Below are 12,817 nucleotides of genomic sequence, written 5' to 3'. Positions count from 1 at the left end.
CAATAGGATTGGTTTTCTTTTCACATTCATTATCTTCAAATTGTCTCAAAGTTGCTCAGTGAATTTTCTTGTTAAAATTGGGTCTGCATTTCACTCACTCTGATTTACCCCCCCCTCTCAGAGTGAATCCACTTCCAACAAGTGGTATCAGAGCATAGGGTCCCTTCATATAGGTCTTTCCTTAGGATTGATCCTGGTCTTTGGAAGTCCATATGACCCAATCACAAGAAGAGGCATCACATTCCAGAGCTCCTCTCTTTGATGGCTCAGATTATGTATTCTGAAAAATCGGAGTGGAAACTTATTTGGTTTCAGTTGATCTTAATGTATGGAATATCATAGCCAAAAAATATGTTGTTCCTTCTACTATACCTACTAATCCTAATGCTAAGATTCAATATGAGTTAAATGTTAGAGCTAAGCATGTTATCTTGTGTGGTCTCACCAAGGATGTTTTTGTAAAAGTCATGCATTGTGCTTCTGCTCATGAGATATGGAACAAACTTGAAACTATTTATCAAGGGGACACTAAGGTCAAAGAATCTAAGATTCTCACACTCAAAAATCAATTTGAGTTTTTGAGATTGAAAGAAGATGAGACCATTGCAATCTATTTTCTCAGAATAGATGAAGTTGAAAATTCTAGAAGAGGTCTTGGTGAAACTATTGATGAAAAATATATTGTTAGGAAGTTCATTCGAATCCTATTACCTAAATTTGAAACTAAGGTTTCCACCTTAGAAGAAAAGAAGAGCTTCCCCACAATCACTTTTGATAACTTACAAAGCACACTCACAGCCTATGAAATGAGGATAGGTAGTAATCCTTTTACTTCAAAAGAGACTGCTTTCAAAGCAGAAAAAAAGGGAGAACCTAATAGTTAATCTAAACTCTCAGATTCTATAGAAGCCCTACTTGTTAGAAAGTTGAAAAAGAAGTATAAGGGAAAATTGCCTTTCAAGTGCTTCAATTGTGGAAAAATTGGGCATTTTGCTGCTCAATGCCCTCTGAGTGACCAAAATAGTGATGAAGAAAAACCAAAGAAGTTTTACAAAAGGAAAATGTGGAATCCCAAAAAGAAGTTTAATATCTTTAAGAAAAAGAGGAGTCTCTTTACCAAAGAAGACTCTGAAGCTGAATTAGATGACTCTCCTTGTGAAGGTGATGAAACCTTGCTTATGGAAGAGTTAGAAACCTCTTCAAAGAAAGACACAGTTAACAAAACAAAAAATAAACTTAATGACTTGGATCAAAGTGAAGTTGATCTTGAAGGAGAGTTACTTTGTGCTCTCAAAGAAATCAAGAGATTGAAGAAGCTTTTAGCTTCTCATGAAAGCTCAAATCAGATCTTACTAGTTGAGTCGATGATTGATGGGAGGAGGGGCTACAGATGGGATTCATGGGCTACTAAAAACCATTTGTTTGGCTCTTCAGTTTCACCCCGCAACTAAGGGGTGGGTGGGGATAGTAATTCCTACTGCCCCACACACGCTAACAATAAGAAAGGTTGTTCATGGGCTCTCCTCCTCACTGACCCACAAGAACCACTACTAGATTCTTGGTTGTACTCATGCAAATCAAGCTAATTACTAATGACATAAAGTGGCAGGTGGGCTTTACTTTTTAGGAAAGGCTAGGAGACATCCGATAGAGGCAAGGAAGGGATAAAGATCTCTCTCTACTCTCTTGTTCAGTTTCTAGGGTGATGTCTCGCCGATATGATAGAATTGTAAGAATTCAAGCCCCTACTATTCTAAGGCAATCCCTTCTCGGATCGATTATACAGAAAAAGCATGTGTGGGGCAGAAAGAATTACTATCCCCACCCATCCCAATTAATCAGCTTGTGAGAGTACCCATATCTTTCTTGATCCTTCGTCTGGGTCATATGACTGCCTCCCCAAGCAGCATGGAGTTAGATTATTGTTGTGACCCAACGTCAATTCCCCTAATAAACCATCAAGCCCCTACTATGTCGAAGGGATCCTTTGTCTGTATCATCTGACTGGCAAAGTGACCCCCCCATTATAGCTAAAAAAGCAACTGGATCAATGGGCTCTGCTACCTCCGTATCTGCACCTGCCCCTATAACCTTTGCTTCTATCGCCTATGCCTATTCTTTTTGAAGGTAAACAGGATCAATTTCTGATTCCACTCGGTCAATTTCACCAAGGATAAACGCTACGAGATCAATTCAATTTTGGTAAACTACTGAATAAACTGCACCTGTCTCTGCTTTTGCTAGATCAGCTGATGGAATTGGGTAAACCACTTCAATGTGGGTAAACTTAAACTTGACCATCTACCACATTTGGAAGAACTGCTCACTCTACTCCTACAAGTCCTGGCTCATTTCCATTTGGGCAAACTCGAAATATCTTCTTGAAGAAAGAGAAAAGAAAATTGAAGCCTTAGAACAACAAACAATATAGCTGCAAAAAGAAATTGAAAAATATGAAAGTACCATGCATTTGAATGATATCTTGAACAAGCAAAAGCAACACAAAAACATGACAGGTGTAGGTTTTGATAAGGCTGAATCATCAAAACAGATTACTAAGCCTACAAACAGAAAGCAATTTCATGCTTACAACAGGATGACACCTTTTAGGTTTGGGTTCTTTCATGGATATTGCTTCTACTGTAATAAGTTTGGCCATAAAGTAAACACTTGCAGATTTTTGCAGCATAGAACTCCTATGTTTGGACACAATCAAGCCTATGACTTCCCAAACACTGTGAAATGTATTAAATGTAACACATTTGGACATACCTCTACTTAGTGCAAGTCAAAAACAAACACTGATAAGATGTGGAAACAAAAAATTGTACCTAGCTCTGAACAATCAATGATTGTGCAAACTGCATTTCTGTCAAATAAGAAATCAATGTGGGTGTTAGACAGTGGATGTTCACACCATATGATAGGAGATGGGAATAAATTTATTTATTTGTAAGACTTTGATGGAGGTTTTGTACAATTTGGAGATAATTCAGGAGCTTTTGTCAGAGGTAAAGGTACTTTACTTTGGAATGGTGATACTCCAATCCACGATGTGTACTTTGTTGAAGGATTAAAACATAATTTGTTGAGTGTCAGTCAAATTTGTGATAGTGGTTATAATGTATCCTTTAGTTCTCATGATTGCACTATCAAAAATAAGTCTAGTATAATTGTTGTTGCTGGTCTGAGAGCTATTTGCAATGTTTAGAATTTGCTTGATTCTTCAAATTGTGAAACCAATGAAGGTATGTGCCTTCTGGGTCAAGTAGAAGAAAATTGGCTATGACACAAGCCGTTGGGACATGTAAATTTTGATAATTTCGTTTGAATTAGCAAGAATCAGAATGTTAGAGGTTTGCCTATTTTAAGTAAGCCTTTAAACTCAATCTGTAAAGAATGTTTGAAAGGTAAACAAACAAAAGTATCTTTCAAGTCTAAAGAACACTCCTCCACAAGACCACTACAGATTGTTCATACAAAATTGTGTGGTCCTACAAGGACACAATCAATAAATGATAGAAAATACTTTATGCTCTTTGTTGATGACTATACCAAAATGGTATGCATCACTTTTCTTAAACACAAATCTGAAGCATTTGATAGATTTAAGATCTTCAAAAAAATGGTTGAACGTGAATCGGATCTGAAATTAAAATGCTTAAGGTCAGATAAGGATGGTGAATTTACATCACAAGAATTCATAGATTATTGTGAAAGACATGTCATTAAAAAACAATATGCTACTGCCCAAACACCCCAACAAAATGGAGTGGTTGAGAGAAAAAATAGAACAGTAAAAGGAATGGCTCGCACAATGCTTAATGAAGCAAATTTACCAGACAGATACTAGGGAGAAGCTGTTCATACAACAGTTTACATTTCGAATCGAGTACAAATCAGGGTAAAATCTACCTTTACTCCATATGAACTCTGGTATGGAAAAGTTGCTTCTATTAAATACTTTAAGATTTTTGGATGCAAATGTTACATTAAAAGAGATGAAGAAAACCTAGGAAGCCTTGATACTAAAACTAATGAGGGTATCTTTTTTGGATACTCAACTCATAGCAAAGCTTATAAGTGTTTCAATAATAGGCTAAATAAAATTGTTGAGATAGTTAAAGTAAGATTTGATGAGAAAATTATTCTTAATGATGATGTTCAAGATGTTGAGGAGGATACACCAATTAGACTTGATCAAGCTCCTAAATCTGTTGAAGCAGAAATAACAAATGTAGAGAGTGCATCTAGTCCTATAGATGCATCTAGTTCTAAAATAGAAATTTCTCTACCTACACCTTCCAGAATCATTACTAAAAGACATCCTCATAATCAGATTATTGGTGACATAGATGCAAGAATCATGACTAGGAGAAGAGCAAAAATTGATGAACAAGCTCAAATGGTTGAGCATTATTGTTTGGTAACTGATTTTGAACCTAAATCCATTTCTGATGCATTGATTGATAATTGTTGGTTAAATGCAATGAGAGATGAAATCAATCAAATAGAAAAGAATAAAACATGGGAACTAGTGCCTAGATCAGATGATAAAAATGTTATAGGGGGAAAATAGATTTTCAGAAATAAACTTGATGAATCTGGTAAAGTTGTTAGGAATAAGGCACGCTTTGTTTGTAAAGGTTATGCCAAGTAAGAAGGTATTAATTTTGGTGAAACATTTGCACCTGTTGCTAGGCTAGAGTCAATACGAATATTTCTTGCCTATTCTTGTTATAAAAACTTTAACATCTATCAAATGGATGTTAAAATAGCATTTCTAAATGGTTATCTTGATGAGGAGGTGTATATGGAACAACCATAGGGATTTGTCTCTGCAGATAAATCTAATTATGTATACAGGTTGATAAAGGCTCTTTATGGCCTTAAATAAGCTCCAAGAGCTTGGTACTCTAGATTGGATGCCCACCTTACAACAAATGGATTCACTAGAGGTGGAGTTGACAGTAACTTGTATGTCAGGGTTGAAGGTAATGATATTTTAGTTGTTGAAGTATATGTGGATGATATTATTTTTGGTAGCAATAATGATTTTTTGTCTAAAGAGTTTTCAAAACTCATGGAATCTGAATTTGAAATGTCCATGTTGGGTGCATTAACCTTTTTCCTTGGTCTTCAAATAATGCAACTTGAAGGAGGCATATTTCTATCACAAACTAAATATGTAAAAGAAATGTTTAAAAAGTTTAACATGACAAATTGAAAATCATTTAGCACTCCAATGGAGATTGGCTGCAAATTGACTAAGTCTGATGATTCTCTTGAGGTAAATCAATCAGAATATAGATCAATGATAGGAAGTTTACTTTATTTAACTACATCTAGACTTGATTTAATGTATGCAGTATGTCTGGTTTCACGCTGCCAGTCTGCACCTAAACAATCTCACTTGACTGCTGTGAAAAGAATATTTAAGTACATTCAAGGTACATTAGACTATGCTTTGTGGTATCCTCAGCAAAACAATTTTTTACTTGTCAGTTTTATTGATGTCGATTGGGCTAGTTGTATGGATGACAGGAAGAGCACTAGTGGTGTAGCCTTCTTTCTAGGTGATTGTCTTGTTGCCTGGCACATTAAAAAGCAAGATTGTGTCACTTAATCAACTGCAGAGTCTGAATATATTGCAACAATAGCTTGTTGTACTCAGCTAACCTGGATGTCTCATCAACTTACTAATATGGGTATTTCCGTTGATAAAACCATTTCCATTTTCTGTGATAACACAAGTGCCATGAATCTATCTAAAAATCCTATTATGCATTCTTGCACTAAACATGTTGCTATCAAATTACACTTTCTGCGAGAACATGTGTTAGCTAATGAATTTCAGATGTTGTATGTGTCTTCTTAGGGACATATTGCTGACATTTTCACAAAAGAACTATCTAAGGAAGCATTTGAACATTTTCAGGACAAATTGGGAGTTATCTCTCAATCTACTCTTTCTTAAACTCCCAATTTCGATCAGGGGGAGCTTTACTCTCCACAAGTAGTATTCTGCTACTTTTTCTTTTGTCCTTGAGTCAAAAAAGGGGAGAAAGCATTTTGGATAGTTTGGCATTTGACAATTTTATATTGGCATCATTTGGCATAAGCATCATTGACATTTGAGTATATTGGATAGTTTGGCATTTGACAGTTTTATATTGGCATCATTTGGCATACGTGTCATTGACATTTGAGTATATTGGAATTTGGCATGACAGATCAGTGAAGTGGCATTTGAGTATATTGGCATTTGGCATAACAGATAAGCATAGTGGCATTTGGCATCATTTGACATTTTTGACATTTGGCATTCATGAGATGATATATTGGCATTTCATTGATAGTTTCATACTTGATAGTATTCTTGGCATCTGGTATTACTTTCATTTCTTGTATGGATAGTGGTTTCATGTTTGACAGTATTCTTGATTGCTTTGACAGAATGGTATTCTTGTATTTACAGATGATAGTTGTCAGGTTGACATTTGATACTATTTGGTTTACATGTTTACTTGAGGAGTGGGTCCTTTTGTCTTGGACATGAGCTAGAGTTTGTTTGATGTGGCTTGGCATTTCAATGACATTTTATCTACAGAATAAAAACTCATTTCAATATTGCAAAGGGTTTTCGCATTTGTGTAAAGCAAGAAGTAAGGTTTATTTGTTGGTTTATTGCAAACCCTAACAGGTTGCCCCCATGAGATTCATCCTTGTAGTTATAGGGCTGGTTGTTGTCGTGGGTTTTTATTATGTTATTCAGGTAAAATCTGTTGAAAATAACGTTTCATTTTTAAAAAATGGTAAATGAAGAAAGATGTTTTTGTTTTCAGTTTTCTTCAACAATGTTTGCAAAGTTAAAAAATTATTTTTGGATTAGATGTAAGGTGTAGTTGTTTTAATATATGGTTTATTATATTCTACAACCACTTTCAGTCAATTATAAAAACCCTAACCGAGAGTTGGAAATTTTGAGTTTTCAAGGGTTTCGTTTGTTTATATAATGTAATGATAATCTAAAGAGGAGTGAAAAAAATAAGAGGAAAAACAGTTTTGAAAGATATAGATGTTGACAGAGAGGTGTAATTCACTGTGAATAAAAACATGATGATCTCTCGATAACAAAGTGTATAAATTTTTATGGGGCGTAAGTTGAAAATAAGGCAGAATATATTGCATTTTCAGTCTTTATCAAAACAGTGAATTGGAAAGATGTATTGTACTGTGATAACAGTATCTTGAAACTGAGATTATTGCATATCATTGTATTTTTTAAATCTCGTTCAAATATTGGTAAATTTGTAGATGCACTAATATAGTGTAGATATAAGTTTGGCAATACTTGTAACTTGAGTTGCTAAAGAGATATTGAGAAATATAGGGGTGGGTGCTCTTTGAAGTCTTTTAAACACTATGTATTGAGTTGGTGCTCATTGAGTTAATAAAAGAAATTCATTGTCGAGTGGTTTTTCTACCCCAAGAGGGTTTTCCACTAATGAAATCTATTGTGTTATGGGTTTATGTTTGTATCATTCTGTTTTAGTAAAGTTAATGCTCTAATACCTTAGTTTTGTTTATGGTTTGTAGTTTACTATTCATGTCTTGCATATTTTCTGCTTTACTCAAAATAGTTCAAGTTTTTATTTTGCAAAAATCAGTTGTAGTTATAAGCATGACAAGGGTTATTCAAAATGAATAGTGGATAATCAACTTCATATGCTTTTTCAAAGTCTGTCACTTTAATCACTAGGATTGGTTTTTTTTTCACATTCATTATCTTCAAATTGTCTCAAAATTGCTCAGTGAGTTTTCTTGTTAAAATTGGGTCTGCATTTCACTCACTCTGATTCACCCCCCTTCTCATTCACCCCCCCTCTCAGAGTGAATCCACTTCCAACTGGTATCAGACACTGTTGTTATCACCAGCTCTAACAAGACCTGAGGACTGCCCAGGGAAGCAGAATGTGGAGGTACCCAGAGACACCATGTTTTCAAAAGCTGGTGCATGCCAATTAATTGCTGTGGGTGCAAGAAGATGCATTTCCAGTGCTTTCCAAATTAATGGTTGTGGATTCAATGCCCCCATTACATTCCTTATCTGCTACTTCATCTCTACTTCGCTTTGGTTTCCTTCCTACAGAAAGTGTGCCGTTCACGATGGCTTGCACATCATATCTGCTTCTGTCAAAGTTCGTAACAGCATTTTCTCCTCTTAATTTGATGGCAGCAATGTCATAAGCCTTGGCTGCCTCTTCCTGATTGTCTGTGAGTTTAAACAAGAATCATTAGCCTTTTCAACTATTTTCATTATTGGATGCATTTACAATGAATTACAGTTCAATTTATTGTACAAGCATTTATTGGAAGCATTATACTACAAACTGAGAAACATGTGCTTACTGAATGTTCCCAGATACAAATCTTATTTCCCATCAAACCTCCCAAACCTAGCCTGCCACTTGCAAAAGCCATATCATATCATAGATCAATGCTGGCTTTTATGTTTGTCAGCTTATCTCAGTTAAATTTAAATTAATTTTATCTTATCATAGTAATGTTTAAGATAAGATTATAGATTCATCCAAGTAAATTATTAAATCCAAGCCGTGTTACTCCGCGGCAGGGTGACCTCTTCATCGAAAAGCCATTGCTACTCCTGTAAAATTGACACTTAGTAAGGGTTTGAGGAAAAAGGTACGCATTCAAATTAAAATATAACTGGATCAAAACATTCTTATAAAGAGAAATTCAAAAGAATTCAGAAATAATTCATACCAGTATGGTGAATTGCAAAGATTAAAGGTCTATGTTCAAGAATGTGTAAACATATATTCAAAAAAATTTAAAAGGAATTCATACCATTATCATAGACTTCAAAAATTATATATCTACGCTCTGGAATGTATAAACATAAATCCAATTAAACATTATGATAGGTCCCTCTGAAGCTGTTTGTGACCTATTATAGATTTTGTCCCAAGCTGAAGTAATCTTTAATATCGAAGAAAACAGTTATGATACTCACTGAGGTCTTTGTCCAGATCTACTGCTCTACACATATCTGGCTAACCCCTATCGATAATTAGATGGAAGGAAACCTAATTACCTCCTTATAAATTGAATATATCCTTGCTTTGACATGTTCTTCATCTCTTCCAACTCTCTCTCATAGTTTTTAATCTGGATTTGATACAGAAAGTAAAATTAATTAAATAAAAAGGGTTTTTGAAACTCATATATAAAGCATAAATAGATAAGACTAACTACACACAAAGGCTAAATTTATAGCACAACCTTGAGCAGCTTTATATAACGGAAAGACAAATATTATACAATTTAAAAAATTTGTAAGGGGAAGCCAAATGTTATACAATGATCGCATTTTCTCAGAGAAAATTATACTGGAAAGTTTGTTACAGCTGCTGGACCCCAATACCTGAGAGCTGCCAGATCAAAAGCTCTGGCAGCATTCGCTTCCTGATCATAGGTACCTACAGTAGTCGGTTCAATTATTACTCTAGAACTTCAAAAATACTATTTATTCAAATTAGAAGAATTCATGAATCACAATAAGACAATGAAATTCCTTCAATTAGTATCCAGATGAGAATAAACCTATTTGTTCAATAACCACCTTAAAGAAAACTCAATAATGAAATTCTTACACTTCCTTAAAATAAGACAATAAAGGAAATCTCAGAGATTTTCTTTCAATACATTGAACTTATCAAAATAACCTTCTAGCCTTACCTGATTTTGATAGGCATTAAAGCCCATTTTGACCTATAGAAATGAAGCTGTTCAATTGATAAATAATTACAGTATAAACTCATAAAACTAACCTTTTTTACCCTTGGTTTCGTCCCAGAGATTAACTGCATATCTCCCTGTCAATCTATGCCTACATTGAGTCCCATATAATCCTACTTAGAACTTGTCCTTTATTTGGAATATATTAAAATATATGTAAAAAATATATATGTATCACATACTTAGTAATTCCAAGGTAGACTGAACTGTAGGCCGAAGAACTGGAGGGCAGGTTTTTGAGATCCATCAAGCTCGTCTCGTAGTATTCTCCAAATGAATACGAATTTAACATTAGAATCCGTAGTTCAGTGACTCACAACATGTTCTATTAGATAATTACTGTTCCAAATCTAAATTGAGATCAGATTTTTTGAGATCCATCAAGCTGTTTCAAATATAGACATAAATTGAAGAGTCTCCGCCTTAATGAAATAGAATAATAGGATCCCATCTACCATAAGACATTAAATTACTCAGATCTGAATAATTGGTATTCCCATTTAATGGTTACCATATACTGCAATAAATTTATTTGACTATTATCATGAAACAATCTGTCCACATTGTTCAATGTCCTGAAAACCATTTTATGGTATTAGTTGTAAGAGTGTTCTTAAACAGAATATAACTATTCTCTTACATATAAGCATCGATGTATAAAATGGGTCAAACTTGAAATGCAAAATATGTTGACATTACCATCTGAAATCTGGACTAGTCCATCTATATCTGAAAATAGAAAAAATATTGAAAATGAAATGACGTTTTAAAAATATAGTGAAGCAAATTAAGACTATGACAAGTAAATAATATATAGAGATATGATTTAAGATTTGTATGTGAAAATAGGAAAAAATTATGCAGACAGTCTAAAAAGGGAAGAATATAATACAAGGAAAAAAGAGATAATGAATAAGATGGGTTTTAACATATTTATAGTTAGGCAAAAGATTCAATAAAGTCAATATGATCAAAATTGTTTTTAAATACAATAAAAATGATTGGTTATGCAAATCAGAATGTTTTGAGAGAGATCTAAAATTAAATCTATATGAAAGAATATTTAAAAAATCATTTTTCTTTAAGATTTGCAGATTTAGTATCTTTCAAAGGGATAATGTTTCACTGCAACTCTTAGAAAAAAACATTCAACTATAATATCTTTCAAAGCATCAAATTTTTTTGATGAATATGGGAGTCACATTATCTATTAATAACAAAATATAATACACATATCCACAAAAGAAGGCTAGAGGGACACAAGGTCACCAGAACCTAGAAATCAAAGTCTAAAAGGGCATGGCCCAGTATCCACAAAAGACTGGTAGAGGGACACAAGGTCACCAGACCTGGAAATCAAAGTCTAAAAGGGCATGGCCCAGAGAGCAGGAAACAAAAACAAAGCAACAATATTTCAATCCAATCACATGATTGAAATAATAAAGGTTTGCAAAATTAGTACCTTTCAAAGCAATAATGTTTCACTACTACTCTTGAGAAAAAGCATTCAACTTTAGCACATTTCAAAGCAATAATGCTTCACTAGAGCTCTTGAAAAAAATAACCCTATCATATCTAGGTTAATCAGCCTTACTATAAATATATACATTGTCTTTTCTCTCTATCTCTTCAAAACAATCAAAATGCACTATCATGTTTACGGTAATCATGTTATATTATGGTGAATGTGTATAATAATGAAATGTGTAGGTAAATATAAAGTGTAGATGGATTCTGGACACAATTTTCAAACTCTTGTATCATATTTAGGGTAATCATGTTATATTATGGGGAATGTGTATAATATTGACATGTGTAGGTAAATATAATGTGTAGATACATTTTTGACACAATTTTCAAAATCTTGTTGTATTATCAAGAATTAATGGGTATAATAATGACTCATTATTCGTGTAGGTAAATTATAATGTGTGGATGGATTTAATGTGCATTGGATCTATCCAATTCCTTGGTTATGCTACTACAGATGTATAAGTATATAAATGGAGATGCTCAATCCTTAAAATCTTGTTATTAGGAATGTGTATATTAATGATACATTATTGGTCATGGAGATGGTGTAGGTAAATTACAAGGTGCAAATGGCTTTAGGGTAGATTGGAGGAATCCAATGCCTCATTTATAATAATAGAGATGTATATAAATGGAGATGCACAATCCTCAAAATCTTTTTATATTATTTTGAATGTGTATATTAATGAGACATTATTGATCTTGTAGATGGTGTATGTAAATTATAAACGTAGATTTGAGGTATCCAATGACTTCTTCATCATATCAAAGATGTATATAAATGGAGATACACAATCCTCAAAATCTTGTTATATTATGGGGAATGTGTATAGTAATGCCACATTAATGGTGTAGGTGAAATATAATGTGTAGATAGTTTTAGCATAGATTAGAGGTATACAATGTCTTCTTTATAATACCAGAGATGTATATAAATCTAGATGAAAAATCCTCAAAATCTTGTTATATTATTGAGAATGTGTATATTAATGACAAATTATTGGTGTAGGTAGCACATATATACAGTAATATACATAAAGTAAGTCTACAGATATTGAGGCTTTAATTTTTTAAATTCAATAAAACTATATTATTTACCAAAATAGTAAAAAAAATCATAACTAGAATATGTAAGAAATTAAATGAAAATAAATTAAATTTATTTAGTTTTAAAATTTTAACTTCAATAAAAAATTAATAATTAAACATTGGTAAATTTAATTTATCAATTTATTTTTGTTACCTAAGAAATTATGGTGGGTTATTTTGGATCAGCTACATACGAGAGTTACTCATTGGACTAGCATGTGGCTTTCTTCTACAGGGAGGGTAACTCTTCTCAAGTGGGTGATTCAGGTTCTCCACTTGTTTTATGCAAGCTACCCATGTAGCTTCATTCATGAGTTTAATGCTCTTTATAGTCATTTTTTGGGGTTGGAAACTTTCTCTCAAAGAACTGAAG

At 33.4% G+C, this 12,817-nt stretch overlaps 1 protein-coding gene across 1 annotated transcript; it reads right to left on the bottom strand.

Annotated features, from left to right (window-relative positions):
* Positions 1–7,915: 7,915 nt before the first annotated feature.
* Positions 7,916–10,114, bottom strand: LOC131037908 (AP2-like ethylene-responsive transcription factor AIL6). Its single transcript, XM_057970153.2, has 7 exons — positions 10,005–10,114; positions 9,855–9,913; positions 9,415–9,503; positions 9,119–9,192; positions 8,451–8,464; positions 8,102–8,275; positions 7,916–8,010 (listed from the first exon to the last, which is right to left on the bottom strand). The coding sequence occupies exons 1-7, from the start codon at positions 10,112–10,114 to the stop codon at positions 7,916–7,918; spliced, it is 615 nt and encodes a 204-aa protein (XP_057826136.2).
* Positions 10,115–12,817: the final 2,703 nt, after the last annotated feature.

This window comes from Cryptomeria japonica, chromosome 8, assembly GCF_030272615.1.
Source record: "Cryptomeria japonica chromosome 8, Sugi_1.0, whole genome shotgun sequence".
Lineage (NCBI taxonomy): Eukaryota > Viridiplantae > Streptophyta > Pinopsida > Cupressales > Cupressaceae > Cryptomeria > Cryptomeria japonica.
The sequence above is the reverse complement of the archived record's forward strand: the minus strand, read 5'-3'. Positions and strand labels throughout refer to the sequence as shown.